Raw genomic sequence first — 20,213 nt, 5'->3', positions numbered from 1 at the left:
AATGAGGGTTATAAAAACGATTCAATTTCTCCATGTGTTTTTAAAAAAAATGAGTTTAAAGTTTGTTAAAATTGCTATCTATGTGAATAATTTGAATATAATTGAAACTTCTAAAGAGCTCCAAAAGGTAGTTGATTGTTTAAAGAAAGAATTTGAAATGAAAAATATAGGAAGAACAAAATTTTGCCTCAATTTACAAATCAAGCACCTAGCAAATGAAATTTTTCTTCATCAACCAACTTATATTGAAAAAAAATATTGAAACGATTTTACATGGACAAAACACATTCATTAACTATTTTGATAGTTGTAAGATCTCTTAATGAAAAAAAAAGATTATTTTCACCCTCAAGAGAAACATAAAAAACTTCTTGATTTTGAAGTACCATATTTTTATGCTATAAGCGCGCTAATGTATCTTGCCAATTTAACAAGACCTGATATTGCATTCACTGTAAATTTATTAGCAAGATTTAGTTCTTCCTCAACAAAAAGGCAATGAAATAGAGTTAAACATTTATTTCGATTTTTTTATTATAATGAATTTGGATCACAACTTAGTGGTTATGCAGATGCAAGATTTTGATCATATCCACATAAAGATAGATAACAAATTGAATATTTGTTTACTTGTGGGAGTACATCAATATTTTGGCATTCAACAAAATAAACTTTAGCTACTACCTTATCAAATCATATAGAAATAATTGCAATGCACAAGACAAGTAGATAATGTATTTGGCTAAGGCCAGTGATTGATCATATCCAAAAGATATGTGATTTATTGTTCGGAAAAAAAGATTCTAACAATATTATATGAAGATATAACATAGCGTGTATAGCTCAATTGAAAGGAGAATAAATCAAATGAGATAAAACAGAATATATTTCTCAAAAAAAAAATCACTTGTGACCTTTTAAATAATGGTGATATAGATGTTCAGTAAATTCACTCTTGTAACAAGCTTGCAAATTTGTTTATTAAGATATTGCCAACTTTTGACATTTGAGAAGTTAGTGTATGACATTAGCATGCACAGATTTAGAGATATAAAGTTATGGTACCATCAGGGGGTGAAGTAATATTGTTATCAAGGGGAGACTATGAGAAATATATACCATGTTGTACTCTTTTTCTCTTTCTAAGGTTTTGTCCCACTAATTTTTTTTTAAAGGTTTTTAATGAGGCAACTTTAACTAGTGTTTAAAAATACTTGTACTATTTTTCTTTCACTAGGTTTTTATCCCTTTAGATTTTTCCTAGTAAGGTTTTAATGATGTATAATATTTGTTATGAACATCCAAGAAAGAGTATTATGAATATTATATGATTATATGAGTAGATGTCCATAACTCTTAATACTTAGAATTCTTCATCTCCCATAACCTCCCAATGAATAACTTTAAAGAAGTGTCCCAAGGTTAATGTCTTATAATCTCCAAAAGTTACATACTATACTATTTGGTCATTCTTTATTTATTTATAATATTAAGGTTAGACTTAAATAGTTAAAGGCTTGTAAATAGAAGCTATATACAAAGCATTGCATTTCTAGGTGAATAAACTATAATTTATTTTTTTTTTCAATTCTTCTTACCTTGCTATTCTCTTTTCTTCCCCTCTTTCTCCTTGTTTTTATAAAATGTTTTGTAGTATTAAATTAATTGTAATCAACATTACAAAAAAAAAAACATACTAAAATTGAAATAATTACTCGTTTCTTGGAATCATTCAGGGGAGAGCAAGAAAACGAGACTTTGGCAACAAAAATAAACAAGTGATAAGGACTGCGAGGAGGCTAAGGTGTGGCTGACAACAGCGTCAACGAATGAACGCCTCCCATATATCCTGGGCCCCTCATTCTGAACTCTCGAGGACAACCCACCAATCAGCATTCATTTCGTAAGGAGCGCATTTTAATTTCTTCACGCCATTAATTTCGAACCGAACGTCCAAATGTCTGTCCCTCCCTCAAAACTATACGCCGCTGTGCTCCTTCTGTTATTCCTTCTTCTTTTCTTCTATCCTCTGCTCTCTTGTCTTTCCCAACTCGCTCCTCCTCCTCGTCAGTCTTCTCCTCGCAGAACTATGAAAAATCTCGACACGTGTCTAGCTGAAACTGATTTTGCGCGTGCCGCGTCAACAGAACACGGCCTTCTCTAACATTAGAAATATATCCAATTAGGTAGAAACCCAACATTACGTATTTAAGACACGCATGGAAAGGTCACATGCGTCCAAGACTTTCATGCATCCTACATCAGCCCGGTGAGACCAGTGACCAGCCCAGTCACTTCACGCGATACCGTTCCAGGAACCCCAAAGCAAAGACAGCCTGTCCGCCGCTATACGTGGCCGAACCCGCACGTGAACCTATCCTGGGGTTGACCCCAACGGGACAGGGCCCCGCGTTCTTACGTGCGGCCTAATCTTCATTTTCTAGTACATGTGTTGCCTTCTGGACTCTGGAGTATCTTGTTGTCGAGTTGTATTATTTGTTTATTGACTTTGAGCTTGGCGGTCTCTGTTTGCTAGTCCCCATACCAGCCCATCGAATAAATACTGCTTTTCTAACAAAACCTGATTAATTGCCCCCCACGCTTCGCTGCCCCCACGATGTGACATCGGACGCATCACGCGTGTTGATTTGGTTTAGTTTTCTGTTCCTTCGTGGACGAGAAAATTACTTGTTCGGGTTCTCCTCCATATGTGGCACCCTTTTACTTGCTGCGAATCCTGTTGCCTTGTGAGACATCTCATGCTCGACCCATCCTCGTCGCTTGCTGATTTAGTCAATACCACCCATGTCCCCAACCCCTGCTTCCACCATTCATTGCCTTCCTCGTTTTAACTCAGCTTTTCGCCTCCAGCAATAAATTAGACACCTCTTAAAATAAGATTAATCCAATCCAACTGTGTCTCGAGACAGCAACAACTGTTTTTTGTCTCCGGTTTGGAAGCTTGTTCACATTTCATGATCTCCTTTATGACACTGTACATTCGGGACTTTGTAAATACCTACTCAGCGCTGACTTTTAGTATTATACAGACAAAAGCAAGAAAACAAAGATGCAATCTTAGATGACCGCATGGAAGCGCGCGGAAGATGCTTTCGTCATTGTCTCATAATGACAAAATTTTTAAAGGAAATCAAAATCAACAACGCCATGTTAAAAACCAAGGAGAAACGTTACAACGTGAACAGAGCTGCCATTGCACCTCAAGATTCTAAAGTCCAGGTGTCCTCTAATCCCGAGAACGAATAAAACGCAAATCCGAAGGAAAACATCCTTGAATTAGATAAGATTGTCTCCTTTCAAAAGTGGCTACTATAAGCTATAAAGGCTCATAATAGAATAAAGGATATGATCATTGATCGACCGCTGTACAAATAAAAATAGAAGTTTATTTTCTTATTCCCCCTAGCTCCACTGTCACTGCCGGAGTTTATCAAAATGGTCAACCTCCCAGCCGTTCTTTTTTTTAATGAAGTGGCTCAAGAATCCACGAACACGTTCACGTCAGACTATCAGGCCAAATGCAAATTAAATCCTATGAATGGTACAATTACCCTACTTGCATCATTTTACCAAAAAGGGATAAAAAAAAATCCCTATCCGCAGCCATCATTCACCTTCAGTGCGTTTGACTACACCCTTTGTATCTGGCGAAGTACATTTCGGCATCTCATCAGATAAAAAATTCCAAACATGTCATCTCCCTATGCAGTTCTTCTTTAAATCCCAGCCACGAGAGGTTGATTCATAGTCCGACCCAAAAATTCTGATTCTTCAAAAAAAAAAAAAAAACTAACAGTGACCCCCGTCAAACTTGGACCGATCAGATTCCTTGCGCTTATCATCAAAAAGATTGGCCCCTTCATGAGCATTTCCATGTAATGAACTATTACGAATGAAAACTTGGGATATCTGCTTCTCGGGAAGAATTTTTTTCCCAAAAAGCATGAGGTGAGGCGTCTTCTTGTCATCCTGTTCCTTCAAAGAATGGGCAGAAGTTTCCTTGGAAATCAAGTGAGAGGCATTCTCACTCACGCCATGATTTTGCAATGCTGTGTTATAACAGACCCTGGTTTGCATAGAAGCATGACCAAGAGGTGGAAGACCAGTGAAATATAGGGGGGACTGCAATTTATCGAGGTGGAGATCGGGTAAAGGTAGACCGTAAAAACCATGCCTGGCTCCCTGCATGCCAGCAGGAGTGGTTTCTGGTAGATGATAACCGAAGAGGTTGTTGGTGGTACCTAAGAGGTTGCTAGCAAAAATTTTGGTATCAAGTGGAATCTCTGGATGCTGAGACAACCTCATTTTCTTCCTCGGCGGTGAGAAAGGTGGAGGGATTGCAGGCATGTTGGATACCAATTCAACCAACCAGGGGCTCACCCGTTTCACATTTTGAAGCAAATCTGGTTCATCCCATGTAACCTATACAAATCCAATATGAACCCTTCAGTACAGTAGTTATTATGAAGTATGCCGTTAGTTAAGCTTGAAGAGGAATTAAAGTTGGGTGAAACTTTATGTTACCTGGAGAAGCCTCCAAGGCGAATCAGGCCAGAGTAGAGGATCAGCAACCTGCACTGAAGATATGGTTCCCATGAACCAACTTATCCGTGAAGAATCCTCTGTCTCAAAAGCCATCTTGAACCTCATTCCAGAACACCACCTGATTTGCAGTGCTGTTTTGACTAAGGAGGCCTTTATACAGAACTCGGGGGTGCTTGCTCTAGGGTAGTAAACCACCTCAAAGGGCTGTCCATTAGCAGCAAGAGTCGCAGCTTCAATAACCGCTTCGGTTCTCACTTTCCCACTGGCCACCACGCTGCCCCTTGAGCCAATCATTCGATTGCCACTACCATTATTGATCGCCAGTTTTTTGCTATCATTACCCTTCAAGAAGGCCGAAAATCCATCAAAAGGTACGGAACAGTTTTCACTCCCTGAATTCCACATTGATGAAGACTCGAATCGACGACCATTTCCTCTTTTAGCTCGTCGAATTCCTACGTGGAGATCCCCGTTTTGTCCCCTCAAAAATACTATTGAATCCCCAGCCACGAGTTTTTTCTTATTCACAAATGGACTCCATCCTGTGGTCAAAAGATGCCGCCTCGGCGTGCCTCTGTAAATGTGCTTGAACTTCCACGATTCCCCGTGAACATCTTTAACCTCAATATACTGAAGAGGAGGATCCGCAGAAAAGTCCAAACGAGGAAAAATTGTCTCTGCACAGTATCTAGGAACCGAAAAACCACCCCCATTGTTGGCATCCGACTGCGTCAAGGTTTTTGCGAACGAAGCAAGTTTATCTTGAGTTTCAGATCCATCGTTGCCGCCTCCGACGCCATCGTCCTCAAACTCATCATAATCAGCTTCCTTGCCATTCAAAGGAACAAGCCCGAGTTTCGCATATACCTCATCTGTCTCGGGATCAGCCATGTATTTAACAGACTCGACTGTGCATAAAATGTAGGGCGGAAGAGGAAACCTCCGGCACTTCTTGAAATCCACAGGTCCGCATGCATGCTCGGCGTGACCCTGAGGGAAGTAAAATACCTTGGAGTTCAACGAGGGCATTTGTACCATCGCACCGGCGCAAGCATGCCACAGTTGACTATCCAAGCATTTGTCCTCGTCTTTCAATTTCTCCTTCAACTCCAGAAATGTAATCATCTCTTTAAAGAATAGAGTACAGAAGTTCCCAGTGTCGTTTCACTGCAAAATTTCTGCAACCTTGTGAATTTCCTTAATTGAGTATAGTTAAAAATCTTAGAGTGAATTTTAGGGAAGAATTTCTAACCCGGGAAAGCGTGCAGGACCACAGCAGAGGTGGATTCAGGATCGGCGCCACTTATCCACGAAGGGTCAGAGAAATTTCACACGAAGATTGCAAATCGTTTAGCGAGAGATTTTCCCACCGAACAACATAATCCCAAGTCGATGCTGACGATTGCTCTGATTTCCAATTTGTCAGACAAGCGACGGAAACAATTCCTTCCGAATTCACAAGCTCACTGGCAAGCTCTCAATTAACACATCCGAATCCTCGAGACTCGAGAATCTTAACTCCGAAGGCTTGAAGGTATCTTGAACGGAATTTGGTGCGGCTACCAAAATCCTGAAATCTGTTGGGATTCTCATTCAAGCAAGAAGGAGATGATCATAGGGAAGAGAAGTGAGAGTGGAGAATCGAAGGCGGAAGTGGAGACATGGTGAGGAGACTGGAATGAATTAAAGGAACTGCTCGAAAAATAAAAAAAGAGAAGCAATTAAAGAACAGCAGGAGAGCATGACAGAGAAGTAAAGAGGATGGAACAAGAAATAAAACAAAAGCCGTAACTGACTCCACAATAATATCTGTTGGTAATTTCAAAAATTGAGCCCAAAATTCTCACGAAGAAGTGGAAAAATTAAAAATGGGGTCCCTGAATCTTCGCGTTGGAAGATATTAACCCACAAGATGAAGTCCATTTAATTTGCAAATTGCAACAGAGAAGCAGCAGATAAAAAGTCATAGACACACGAACACGCACACGCACTCGCACTCGCACTCCTATTACACGGCACACACCACACAGCAAGAGTCCAAAAGTACCACAAAATAACACAAATGGACCTTTCTTTAACAGCCACTTGGGGTGCCTGTGGCTCCAACGAGTTGCAATTACTCAACCTTGCCCATATTGCCGACTGCAAGCTTTCTTTCATTTTCTTTGCCTCCATTCTATTTTTTTTTCCACATTAAATTACAAAAAATCTCTCAATATTCACTCTTTGCCGACAGGATTTATTTTTTGTTTTGCCTGCATATACAAATTGTTTAAAAAAAAAAAAGACCGCGTATGATAGTAATTAAGTACCAAGGGGATCTCTTTCTGACAAATTATAATTTCTGTGGAAGAATACATTTTTGAAATGGAACGTCACGTACACGTATTATTAGTAAATTTAGTAATTAGTAAATTGTAGTTTAATAATTTAATCTGTTTTGTTTAACGAGTCAGCTCCATCCCTGTTTCGTGGGATTCTTTCCTTTTTGTTCGAATCAGGAACAGAGAAAGCCCGAGGTCCCTCCGGGCTCCGGGTTGCGGCAAAACAGCATTGATATCTAAGGAAGCTGTTAACAAGTCCAAGTGAGTAAGAGACGACTTTTTTGGGCCAGCAATGCATTCGTACACTCCAATCTGGAGGGTTTCACAACAAATTAGGGCGCGACTAGGTAACCAAGTTAGTCATATATATATATTTATATAAAACGGAAATAAAGTCTTTTTTTTTTTTGGCCAACATAGTGAGTCATGTATTAATTTTAAGAGTGGGAGATAGTACATAATGAAACAATTAAGATTTGTAAGTAGAAGTTGAGGCGGTAAGCTGAAGCAGGAGTTAAAAGCAGCCTGGCAAATTTGAGCACATTCAGGGATTTACTTGCAATATTTTAAAAAAAAAACAAGGGCAGAATTTATTCATTGGATATTATCCAGAAATCATTTAATGAATTCAAACGATGTTTCATAAAAATAAAAAAGAAAAATAATGAACATTGATAGATAACATGGGAGGGATAAGTTCAACTCACGGATTTAACGCAACGTTGGTCAAGTTCGCTGTCCCCCTCAGCGAGTAATTACACGCTCCCCGTCAATGGCGTTCCCCCCAACTCATGGGCTTGGGTGACTGACCGCCCACGATCCATTTTCTATCCTAGTTAGCTAAGAATCATGATTTATTACAACTGCTTTTAGGATAAATATTATTTTTAATTATAATATTAACACAGTACTACATGAAAAAAAAAAGTAGCTGTCGTTTAAAAAAAAAAAGTTGCCGTTGTTTATTTAGCACTTATTTAAACCAACAATATATATAGTTTGTAACGGATTGCTATTTTTTTGGGACAAGCATTTCGAAGGGGGGGATTTTCAGTGCATGTGAAAACATAAACAAAAGTAATTAATTTAAAAAAAAACAAATATTTTGTACCGAGAATTGCGAGGTGGAAACCCTAAATATGTTTTACTTTGTAATGATAGATATAGCAGGCCACTCATTTGACTTATTCTTGTGGATAATCCTCCAACAAGTGTCAATTAGGCATGTTATCAATATTTATCCCAACCTCCTTATTCATATTGAATACACAATGAAGGGATTGACGCCAGATCATGCGTATATTTCCAAGTTGTCTATAACACGACTCATTTTGTACATCCTATTCCTATACCATTCATGAAAACCCTAATACTAATAATAAAAATATGCCTACTCCTTATACTTTAGAAAATAATAAAAAAAAAACAAAAAGGCAGTGAAATACATAGGTTGATGCAGAATTAGTGGGCATACTGTTAAGTGGCGTCTTATAGATCAGTCTGACGGAGTTCTTTGTAGGGAAAAGGCTTCATGGGCCGTTGATGAATGATGGCCTAATATTGAGAGCCGGCATGTGGCATCCTTTTTATTCAACTTGTGCCTTTTCCCCCTTCAAGTACTTCTTCAGCCTCCCATAAGCGCACAACATGATAGTCTCACAATCTCTTGACGATTGCTAGCAGATAATAATAATTGAACGGCCAAGAAAAGTTAACCTGGCTGAAGTCTCTCGGCAAACAACTGTTAGTGTTTAAAATTAATATCAAACTCTCTATCCTACAAATTATTAAATATTTAAACTCTAACACTCATTTGAATCTACTTAATTTATTATTAGATAAATAAAAAAAAATATTCACCAAGTGATCAATCAACGGCGTCTAATAACCTAAATTGATAGAAAAGGCAGGAAAACCTATAATGTTATTTTAATAGGTGCAAGAGTGACAAATTCATCAAATTCTTTAAATGTTAACCATTTAATTAATGCATAAGCAAAAGTTTACTCTTTTTTGTTGATGTAGATAAAAAAAATATTCTCATGTGAAATTCTATGGAAGTTGATTGATCATTATATGAGTACCATACTTGAAAATATCATTTTTGACTGAACAACAAATTAAACTATTACTTCTTGTAATACTGTCAAGGGCCAATTGAGGAATTTGAACATCATTATAAACAAATTTCGCCTCATGTTCTTAAAGTAGGTAGCGTAAGAAATATGCATAGTTACGAAAGTGTTTCGAGGAGAGACAACCTATTTTATAAAGTGCTTGTATTCTTTACAGTGAGTCATAGTGTCTCTAGTCTCAATCTTTAATCGCGTGCAACTTATCTCATCGTGTTGAATTTCAAGTTTTACAAATAAGAAAAATGAGTGAAGAGAGAAAGAAAAGGACATGAGATATATGGCAATGGAAAAAAAATCACGTAACATGAATTTTGATAGATCGATCACTATAATTAAAACAACATTGTAGATATTCTCGTCCTTTTCTTACTTTAGGTTATTGAATGTTTAAAGCAATAACTTTATGAGTATTTTTGTTAATTTTTTAGTCCACGTTAGGATACATATAGTTTGGTGTCATATTTTTTTTCATTTTCATTTTATTTTCATTATATTTTATGCATTTATTTAATTAAAAGTGCCACTTTTAAAAAAACTTAATGTTATGGCAAAAGTTCATTTGGAAGATCAAATTATTTACTAAATTTGATAAAGCATGTCTCAAATGTAGTTTGAATATACTTTTAAAAATTATTTAAATACATGCCCTTAACGGGGAACTTTCCGCATAGACTTACCCACACCAAAAAAAAAAAAATGCTTACATAAAAAACTAACAGTAAATTAAAATTGAGAATTTTCTGTTTTTGTTTCAACTCATCTAAAGTTACGGGCAAAAAAGTTAAAAAAAAAGAGGGAAAGAAAGAAAGAAAAATCTCATAAAATATATAATGAAGTGCTCTAAATTTTTTTTCCAAACTAAAAAATTCTTTAATTATTGTGGAAAAAGATTACAATGTACTCCATCAATTCAAAAATATAAAATATTTTTTGTAGAATTAGATGTTAAAAAATATAATGTGATTTTAATCTTTTAAAGTGTAATCATTATTTTTTTAAGTGGCTCTATTAACAGTAATTTTTTATTTATTATAGAATGTTAAATAGAAGTAAATATAAAAAATAATATTAATTTAAAAATAAATAATTATTTTATTAAGAAATAAAATTTAATTAAAAATATTTTATATTTTTTAATGCAGATAATAGTTTTATTTCAAGATGCAGTCTTGCAGTGCACGTGACGCCATTATCCTCCAACGCTCACGTGCTTCAAGCTCGCAATACAAGCTTGTACTGTTGTACATTAATCACACCGGATTAAAAAAGAAATCTAGGCATCTAAAGAGTCAAACCTTTTAAAAAAAAGAACGTCTCGGTGTCATCCATTCCGAAACCATTTCTATTCAAATGCACTTCTTTTTTAGCCAAATTTCCCGTTCACTGGCTGCTCAGTGAATGTAAATTTAGTTTCAACTGAATCCTTCGATAAATCCCTTCTCTGCACGGAACGATTTCAGACAGAGCCGGACGGAGACATTGCCATTGTCCGAGTGATAACGGGGAAAAAGCCAGCTTCCCCGACGACCCATGGGCTGAAGACAATTACTCATGAACTCACGAAATTAATGAACTGGATACGAAATGAAATCCTAGTTTAACAGAAAGCGTCGTTAATCCTAGCATATACAGCGAGTTTAGTTAGGAAAGGTCATGGAGGTTGTTTTCACTGCTGAAGGAAATCTGACATTGCGCCGTACAACACCAGCCGTGTTCCTCCCAGGGTCCCAACACTATAACGCATCAGCGGAACGTGGTCCTGCTAGACAAATACACAACAATTTCTTTGTGGTCCTAATGGATGTTTGCCAAACCTGGAACCGCATGATGCTGATTTCACCCTCACCCACTCATTGTTGTATTCACCTCTCTTCCCACCACGATCCTCCCTGTTTGCTTCCTTTGTTCGTCTGACATCAGGGTTTGATAAGGTGTTTCCCTCCTTCCTGGAATTCCTCACCATGCTTTCAAAATCATTCCGCGCCACTTGATTACAACGGACAGTACCAATGCTTGGGAAATTGTCTCGTTACAGAACAGTTGTTGCAGGAACACCCAATAATTGATGCCTTTCAGTATCATCACATGCTTTTCCACCCGTCAAGATCAAGCATCAACGTGAGTTTGAATCCCAAGCGGCCCCCACCATTTGCTGGGAGATAGAATCTCCTGCGAGTTGACTTTCCTCCTCTACAGAGGAGAGCAAAGAAAGAATCACTGCAAATTTAGACCATTAAATTGAATTTGATAATTTAAATTTAATAATTTTTAGAAGTACATATTTAATTAGAAGGTTTAGATTTGCAGTGAAGAAGTAGGAAATAAAGAGTAGAAAGAAAACTATCCCTGTGGAATTCCCAGCATTTTTGTTTCCCACCATTTGCCTAACAAGGGGGGTTAAAGTGATTCACTGTTACTATAGTAATGGATGGAAGCTTGGTTGAACAGGATAAATTAGTTGGAAGACATTCAACACTAACATCACAAGCCCTTGCTAGTACTTACAAGTGAAGCAGGGGCTTAGTTTCAAAAAAAGGGAACAACACAATTTCCTTTCACATCCATGCTCAGATCAATAACATTAATTTACACGAAAAAAGAAAACAGATCTATAATGTTCCTAATCAGCTTCTTCCACTTCCAAAATTCTATCTGCTCTCATCTTTCCTTGCATGTCATCAAACTGCAGCTACCTTGACATATCATACATACTCTTGAGGATAACAAATCTGTTCCATCTGCCAGCTCATCTTTGAAGCAACACTTTCATGACAGGGAACATATTCCTGTGAATTAAACGCCCAATTATATTTCATGTTTAGCTCACATATTCATACTATCACTGCATATTGATGAAGAAGAATTTGCATTTAGATGAACACAATTAATTTGATAAACTCCATTACCTCCAGTTGCTTCACTAATTCTTTTGGTGTTGGTGCTGAAACAATTATGTGGCGGGCTTTTGGATTAATAAATCCCTCTTCCACAGCTTTGTCAACAAATGATAGCAAAGAGTTGTAGTATCCGTCAACATTTAGTAGCCCCACCTACCAGTTAACCCTAACCTAGTTAGGCAACTATAGGGATGGGAACAAAAATTCAGGTTCCAACAAAATGGGACTTGTCAATTACCGGTTTGTCATGTATTCCAAGCTGAGCCCATGTTATGACTTCAAGAAGCTCCTCAAGAGTCCCATAACCTCCTGTATGAAAATCCCATGAGTTCCTTCCAGATTTTATTATAAAAACTTCGGCCATTTATGACAAAGTGATCAATGAAAATAATGGTGTCATTAAATTTTCTTATAATATCATTTAAGTATACTGCGGTAGAAAGAATGAAGAATTGATTGAAGTTTGAATTCCTGTTTCACCAATTATTTTCTTGTTTTGATTAGCGCTTTTCACTAAGCCACCACACTTATCTTGTGTTGCTATCTTAAAACAAACGTTGGCATCGGGTTCACCAGAGAGGTCCTAATTAATTATTGATAGGGTCTTCTCGACATGCCTCCTGCCTAGTCTTCCAATATTGGAGGCCATGGATTGGGGAGTAGATTTTCAAATGATGCGAGGGGCCCCTGATATCAAAGAACAAATGACAAATTTGGCTATGCGTGGTTGCGTGCTTCTTCTGTCACAAATGTTAGGCACCTGATTACTTAAAACAATGAGAACTACCCTGATAAGTCATTGAAAATTTGAAACCAGCAAAGCATTATTCTCATGTCAGGTGCAGGTACGGGTTTCAGCGGGTAATATAGTATTATAGTGAAAGTTATTTTGCTTTAGTTCCCTAGCCTTGGCAGTGAATTTGGTACAATCACGTCACGGTTCACAGGAAGTAGATGGGGAAATGGTATAAAACAAGAACCACGGTTGCTCAGAGGGCCAAAAGCTCTGATTTTCAGTGTAACAAGTTAAAGGAAGGGTTTCCTCTCTAATCATAACCTTGGGACATGAAAAACTGTAAAAGAAAATCAGGAAAGCTGCATTGGATTCTGCATTTCCCCAGTCAATTTGGTATAACTTCACCACGTTACATTTTTTTAATACTTAACTATCCTAAATATATGGTGCTTCAGGTTACCTTATCCAAACCAAGTAAAATTAGTTAAGTCATTAAAATAATATAAAAATAAAATCACTTTCTGGATTTAATCCTATTGAAAAGCATGAGTTCAAAAAAAAAAAAATGAAAGTTGTAAACAAGGATGACTTCTAAAAAGTTAAGTGATACTTTGATTTTTTATGCAAAGTGACTAATATATAAGATAATCAATTTGTTACAGAGGATGACTAATATATAGAGTAACTTTGAGCCAAAAAGGCTTAGTGGTGAGCGATGCTTCTGTTTATTTAGTTTACAGTTTCAGTCAAGTCTATAGTGGCTAGAAGCTAGGTAGCTACAAGCTATAGATGAAGAAAACTCGAAGCATCATTTTTAATGGGCTACTCTTGGTTTAAGTGGGGAAAGCTTTTTTTTTTTTTTTCCTCCCTTTATCTGGGTGAAGGGGAGAGAAAGGATTTAAATACAAGAAGTGTTATTGCAGGGTAACCTGGTAAGGCGATAAAAGCATCTGAGTGCCTAGCCATCTCTGCCTTCCTTTGATGCATATCTGCCACTGCTTTCACTTCTCCCACTGTTTCGCCAGTGAGCTGCAAAGGACACAGCAGATGCAACGTGATTATAAAATCAGAAGAGTGAACCCAAATTTAGAGATGAAAAAGAAGGCAGGTGTTTTGGAGTGTTGTGCTGTTTAGTCTCTAGTAATGATGAGCTTCGCAGCCTGCAGGAACCGTAGAATAATCCCATACATTTATTTAGTCCAGCTTTATACTGTATCATTTATTATTTCTGAAAATGATTTTAAAAGGAATAGACGACAGGTACATGTTGGCTATTAATAGCCAACAAAGTGAAAGTGTAAAACTGAAGAAACTGCACAAAGCCGTTTAGTTGAATGTATAAACTGCTGAAATAGAACAGAAAAAAGAGAGATGCTGATGCTGCAGTAACAGCTATTTCAGTTCAGTTGTATTGGAGAATAAAGGCTGCTATTTCATTATCCAAAGAAAGAAGACACAGGACAAGGAAGATGATGCAAGTTGGAATGGAATCAAAATAAGAAATTAATTTAAAAAGGGGAAAACTTGGTCTGATCCATGACGAAAAAGAAATAAATAAAGAAATACTTGCAGGTGTAATAGTTATTATGAGAAGGAAAAGGACGTTAAGCTTTTGGCTGAAGCAGACATACCTCTCGAGGCATGAGCGTCTTGGGAATAACTCTGCATGAGACAATACAATGACATCAGCGTCAATGGTGGAAAATGATAACACAACAACATCAGCACAGTGGGGTTGATCATTGACTCTGTTCGCCTGATCTTCCTTTCTACCAACATCTTTGGGGAAAAAGGAGAGGAAAATATAAAAGAGAGTGAAGAGTGAGAACTGAGGAAAAGGAAAAGTAATCATACCCGATGACATGCCGACCGCCATCATGAACTGCTTGTGAAACTAAACCCATCAGACCAATGCTTCCCCCACCATACACCAAATCGATGTTCCTTGAGACCTTCAGAGTTCAGACACCATTATTTGATCAAGCCCAAGAGGCCATGAAGATTCAATATCTAAGCAAACAAATATGGCTTGAATACTATGACGACACAAAGTGTAATATTAATGACGACTCATCTGGGAAAGAAAATCCCAAAACTTCAAAATGATTCCCCAACCCTCCCTGGGCAAGATGGCACTCTTGACTGAACCGTACGTCGAAATGTTTAATTTAGAGAGGTGCTGAGCTTCTCAGTGAGTAGCAAATACCATAAAAAAGAGGGAGAGTCAACTTGAGAAGGTTTTAAGGTGACATAGTATTTTGCATGACATGTATGAAAGGTACAAATTCAAACGAGAGGGAAGCTCGGGGCTAACGGAACCAATGTTACTCAGGAACAATAACAAACATGTCACGAACAGCGCGTTAGCCCTAAATGGATGCTGAATGTGTATGAAGTTTAACAAATTTCCGTCAGACCCAGATGAAACTCATGCAACATAGATAATCCCAAGAGAAAAAAAAAATTCCTTTTGGGCATTTTGAGAAATAGACGTAAGGAGATCAAAATATGGGAATAAAAGCCATGAAATATTGCAATACCAATTCTTTGCCAAGCTCAATGGCGGCATCTTGATAGCTACTCTTCTTGCCCTGACTGCTTCCACAGAAGACGCAAATCCTCTTAAATCTTGACTGCCTCGTCTCACCCTCCATTTCCATTGTTTTATCTATTGATCACACTCACACTCACACTCTTTGTCTGTGCCGGTGTGTTGCTTTACAAGTCAGAAGCACTAGAACCTCACTCTCACAAACTCATGCATGTGTCACACTATCAACTGCTAGAAGCTTTGTTTGCTTCACTCCTACTCTTCTCAGTGCCTTCCTCCTCCAGCCCTCCCAATTTATAAACAACACAAGACACCTCTCCCTCGCACCTGAGTGCTCTAGCATGCTTTAACCCCCATACCCTCACATTTACACATTTACCCTTAGCACGCGCGGCCTACTGTTCCTGTGGTCCCTACCCAATTTCATAGGATTATTCAATGAACATATAATATAATATAATATATATATATATATATTATTTATTTATAGTATTGAATATAATAATACTGTGATCAAATATATCAAATATACATTCAATGCTGATTTATCAATTAGCAATAGGTCTGATAGATTTAAGGCCAAACTAGCTTTGGTCTTGTTCTATTCGTGTTTTTCTCTCAGAAATTTATATTCGTATTTTCCTTTTGCGAGGAAGGAAGCTCCGTTTATTAAAGTAATTTTTCATGAAACAGTACAGAAGCTATATACCAGAAATCAGAAAGCCAAGTGCCAGATAAACTGATCAAATCAAATACACATGTATATATACCTCCCTCCTTTCAATTTTTACATCTCCTGAACCAGACATCCATTCACGCAGAATCCTACCATCTAAAATTTGGATCACTACTGTGAAGAATGAGATAAAAGGGGGTCCTGTACAAAAACAGTTTTTTTGACCAGCTGTCCAAAAACAGAGTTGCCATAGCGCAAGTCACAAATCAACGTGGAGCCAATTATGTATGGGCAACACTGCCACTATGCCCTGTTTGTCCTTCCACTTTTGCTGTTTTGTATTGCCACTTTGCTTTAAAGTGTTGTAGGATGAATCATTCCCTGGCCTCTATCTACTGCGGCCTCCATACGAAAGTGGTTCATTAATGACTTTTCAACTAACCAAAATCAATGGATTCTTAACTACAAAGACCCCGACCGTGAATGAAACACGCTAAATACACATTTATAGTTATACAAAATAAGAAAAGTGGAGAACTTGAGTGTCCCTGCTTTACGCGTACAATAGGAGCATGCTTTTTCAAGTTTCACCCTCGTTTTTACCTATGATTAGCCTAGATTTTTAAATATAAAAAACAACAACAACAACAAAATGTGAGGATGGGGCGATTAAATAATTTCTGTATATGGGCTACTCTGACAGAGATTTTCTTATTTCAACCTGGTGTTCCACAAAGAGAACTGTTTAGACTGAACAAGTTATGGGTATTAGCAGAGGTTGAGTTCAGATAGAGCTGTAACGCCATTGAGCATTGTGCATTGATGATTGAATAAGAAAACATGAGTGGGTTTGGTAGTGCCCTTATTACATCCACTCTCCATTATTCGACACACTTGTTGCAGTCGCAGGAAACATCTGGTATTCATTTCACACGCCCTCTTACCATCTCCCATGTCCCCTCCATCCTCACTCATTGCATTTGCCCTCTTCTCCGCCTATCCAATTACCTTCTCCAAAAACCCATGATTTTACATCCGCCAGTTTCTTAATATTTTGATGGGTTTTCGAGTCTTATTATTTATGGATTCAATCAAGCTGCTGACACGCCCAGTTCCAGCCTTTAAGCTAAATGGGTCATTATATTGGTTTCTAGGCTCCAATCCCAAGACGGCCTTTCTGGCCTGTTCTTGCTTAGCTTTAGAAACAGCTCTGTTTGTCTGCTTTCCTGCCCATTCCCATGTTTAGAGATTATAAACTCATTATCACTCCTTCTGAATGGGGGATTGAGCTCCTGCATAAATATTCGTTTGAGGCTCTTCCCATGCTTGCATGCGCGTTTAAAAGTATGTTTTTGTGTGTTAGTGATTATACATATGACAAGAAAAACAAGACAAATAAGTACTTCCCTCCCAGCCCGCATTTTCTTGGTCAGCAATACGCATAAACGAATCGTAGTCTGAAGGCATAATAATTAAACACCAAACACATTCCCCGTTTTTTGTCGATGTCTTCTCCGTGTGTGCGTGTGTGCGTGTGTGTTTCGACAGACATCAAAGAACTTTGAAAGCACATGTGTTATAGTTGTTGATCAGGAAATTAGAAGTGTATGGTATAATGATGATGATGATGCTTATCACTCATGTTAGTAGGTATCTGAAAGAGAAGTTCCACAAAAAGGGGCCTGAGTTGATGTGAAAGAAAAGAAAACACTAGCTGTCATCTAACATCACCATGAACTGCAATGTGTTTTGCATGTTTCGACTGGGCATGGTTTGAATGTCGTTTCTTGCTCGAGCTTTCCCATTGTAGCCACTCTTATGGTATCCCTCGAGAGTCAAGACCCTGCTTCTTTTTCTTCTCTCCCAGACATACTTTCTTTCAAAAAAAAAAAATATCACCTTTACGCATCGGTGCACATATACTGTTCCGGCAAGATATCTTTGACCAGCTGGTAATCCCTTTTTTTTTTTCTTTTTGAAAAAGAATGTTCGTAATTGACCTAAGGAAGATTCAAATTTTGAGATTTAAAATGCGTACATATTATAAAAATAATAACAGTTAAAAAACTTAGAGTGACGGTTTGTTTATATCTGCTGGTACAATGGGGAGGGAGAGGGGGAGAGGGAGAGAGAGATGATTAGCTTAAGGGTAAGAGTTGAGTGATGATTGTGGGAGGGAAAGGGGACGGTGAGGTGATGGAGAACAGTGATTTTGGGGTGGAGAGGGGAGGGGAACGTCGTGGACAGGCAAAGGGGCCAGAATTTCGAAACGTGGCGGCATGTGGGGCCCTCTATCTCATATGTCCCGTATGCTGTTGCCTTAGCCCCTACTCCTACATGCCTACAACCAAACATCGTTCTTCTTTTATCTCCCCTCATTCCCCCCCCCCCGGAACCGGGGGGCCAAAATACAAGGTGTTTTTTAATTAAATTTTGCATGTTAATAAAAATTTATTTTTTATTTAAAATTATAATTATTTTTTAAATTTATCTTTAATAATATCATAATTAATTTTATAAAAATAGTGGATAAAACAAATAATTAATATTTTTTTATTTTTTAAAACAAACATAAAATTATTTAATTACTCAAAAATATTACGATACTTTTTATATTTAAAGGTAAAATAAAATTTTAAAAAATACATTATGTACAAAGATGGAGGGAATGGTTTCATTCTCACTTTTAACAAATTCATAAATTATGTTATAAATTGAGTTGGTATTGGTACTCTACTATTATTGGTTACTGTGTGTGTTTCCTCAGTTCAAAATTATAAGAGATGTTAAAAAATTCTCTCTCTATCTTAAACTATAAGGCATTTGTGAGGAATATTTGATATCTTGAAATATAAGATAATTTAATAAAAATAAAATTTTATTAATAATATTTTTCTAATATTACTTTTCCTATTATATTATTTGTTTGATATACTTTCATAAATGCGGAATTAAATGAATGACATTTTTAAAAATTTATATTTATATTTTAAAAAAATAAAAAGTTATAAAATATATTTAACAAGCTTTATTAATATATATAAGTTTATCTAAAAATATTTATTAATATATATACTTTTACCGAAAAATATCTTATAATTTGTCATGAAGAAGGTATAAGATATTATAGGTATTTCAAGATGCAAAGTTTTTCTAAAAATACCCTTAATTAGAAGTGTAATTAATAAATTTTTTAATTGAAACACCCTATTATATAAGAGTAAGTATAGAAAGATTGTGTAATTTTAAAGACAACTTAATTATCTCATTTGAGATGTAATTTGATTAAAAACATTTTATAATATTGATCAGGGAGTAGTGTTTATAAGTCTCCTATAACTATTTTATCCATGTCAAAGGAAATCTGATAAATGCTAACAAATATTAGTCCAATTAATATTGATTTAGTCCATAATTTACACGGAATCAAATTTTATTATTGACGTGAAATCTCATTGATAGGCGATGTGTGAGTAGTTTGTAAGTACCCTTTAAATCTGAATATATATATATATATATATATAAAGAAATAGTTAAATTATTAATATCATCGTTAATTTCCTATTCACATCCTAACATGGGAATGAATGAAAGTTTAGAATGATGGGTATTTTAGATTGATTTTTGCAAGGCCGAGGAGTCCTATGGGGAAGGCCCTCCCATGTCCTCCCAAAAAGGCCTTAATTAAGATGTCGCTGACGAAAATGATGACTATTGTTTAATTTGGTCGTTTTTCGTCCCCCCCCCCCCCCCAAAAAAAAAAAAACATCGCCTTTTTTGACTCCTAAAGGTCCTAATCCTATGTATGTCCTAAACAAGCTTTTCGGTGGCGATTTAATTGAAGTGACGAAGCAACGCTAATCAGGTGGGAAAGTCATGTTGGATGAGGCCTCTATTTGACTAATAATTTCACGTACTTGTCCACAGCATTCATTTTTGAAATTGGTCCCATGAACATGGGCGCAGTGGCATGCATGCAGTCGACACTTTTCTTTTCTATAAATAATTAAATTATCCATTTTAATTATAAGCTCTGCTTTCATCGATTCTTAATTAGCCTGAGCTTTTCAACTCCTGGCCATTGGTCCAATTACTTCGAACTAAGTAACAGGGTTACTTTGCAATGCACGTGAAACACGGCTCAATTCCAGTTGATCTTGTTTCTCGCGCCTACACTTCACCAGATGGAGTTAATGCAGTCACACTGCACTCCATCCTCATCCTACGTACGCACTGCGTCAACAATGTTGCCTAATCGTACGCCAGAGTTGCGGCCTCACCGTCTTGAGCATTCTGATGATCTGATCAACACTCTCACCCCTTTCCTT

At 36.9% G+C, this 20,213-nt stretch overlaps 2 protein-coding genes across 3 annotated transcripts; both read right to left on the bottom strand.

Annotated features, from left to right (window-relative positions):
• Positions 1 to 3,157: 3,157 nt before the first annotated feature.
• Positions 3,158 to 6,559, bottom strand: LOC129306621 (auxin response factor 18-like). 2 transcript variants are annotated; one of them, XM_054947302.1, is made up of 4 exons: positions 6,359 to 6,559; positions 5,819 to 6,258; positions 4,546 to 5,744; positions 3,158 to 4,443 (listed from the first exon to the last, which is right to left on the bottom strand). In XM_054947302.1, exons 3-4 carry the CDS (start codon positions 5,689 to 5,691, stop codon positions 3,811 to 3,813), a joined length of 1,779 nt encoding a protein of 592 aa, XP_054803277.1. In that variant the 5' UTR covers positions 5,692 to 5,744; positions 5,819 to 6,258; positions 6,359 to 6,559; the 3' UTR covers positions 3,158 to 3,810. The 2 variants fall into 2 exon arrangements, with proteins under 2 accessions (XP_054803277.1, XP_054803276.1); XM_054947301.1 differs by having other exon boundaries at positions 4,546 to 5,733; positions 5,819 to 6,559.
• A 4,898-nt stretch (positions 6,560 to 11,457) lies between these two features.
• On the bottom strand, positions 11,458 to 15,462 carry LOC129307090 (cytokinin riboside 5'-monophosphate phosphoribohydrolase LOG3). The gene is made up of 7 exons (XM_054947955.1): positions 15,199 to 15,462; positions 14,513 to 14,610; positions 14,290 to 14,320; positions 13,588 to 13,687; positions 12,161 to 12,231; positions 11,932 to 12,075; positions 11,458 to 11,811 (listed from the first exon to the last, which is right to left on the bottom strand). Exons 1-7 carry the CDS (start codon positions 15,316 to 15,318, stop codon positions 11,728 to 11,730), a joined length of 648 nt encoding a protein of 215 aa, XP_054803930.1. The 5' UTR covers positions 15,319 to 15,462; the 3' UTR covers positions 11,458 to 11,727.
• Between the last annotated feature and the right edge of the window lie 4,751 nt (positions 15,463 to 20,213).

This window comes from Prosopis cineraria, unplaced genomic scaffold (genome assembly GCF_029017545.1).
Source record: "Prosopis cineraria cultivar Desert tree isolate PC_DT_omini unplaced genomic scaffold, ASM2901754v1 PC3, whole genome shotgun sequence".
Taxonomy (NCBI): Eukaryota; Viridiplantae; Streptophyta; class Magnoliopsida; order Fabales; family Fabaceae; genus Prosopis; species Prosopis cineraria.
The sequence above is the reverse complement of the archived record's forward strand: the minus strand, read 5'-3'. Positions and strand labels throughout refer to the sequence as shown.

Coding starts and splice junctions, on each gene's coding strand:
- LOC129306621 (XM_054947301.1), bottom strand. CDS start 5,691: ATGATTACATTTCTGGAGTTGAAGGAGAAATTGAAAGACGAGGACAAA. Junction 4,444..4,545: donor CGCCTTGGAGGCTTCTCCAG/GTAACATAAAGT, acceptor GGATTTGTATAG/GTTACATGGGATGAACCAGA.
- LOC129307090 (XM_054947955.1), bottom strand. CDS start 15,318: ATGGAAATGGAGGGTGAGACGAGGCAGTCAAGATTTAAGAGGATTTGC. Junction 14,321..14,512: donor GGCGGTCGGCATGTCATCGG/GTATGATTACTT, acceptor TGTCTCATGCAG/AGTTATTCCCAAGACGCTCA. Junction 12,076..12,160: donor TTGGAATACATGACAAACCG/GTAATTGACAAG, acceptor GTTAACTGGTAG/GTGGGGCTACTAAATGTTGA.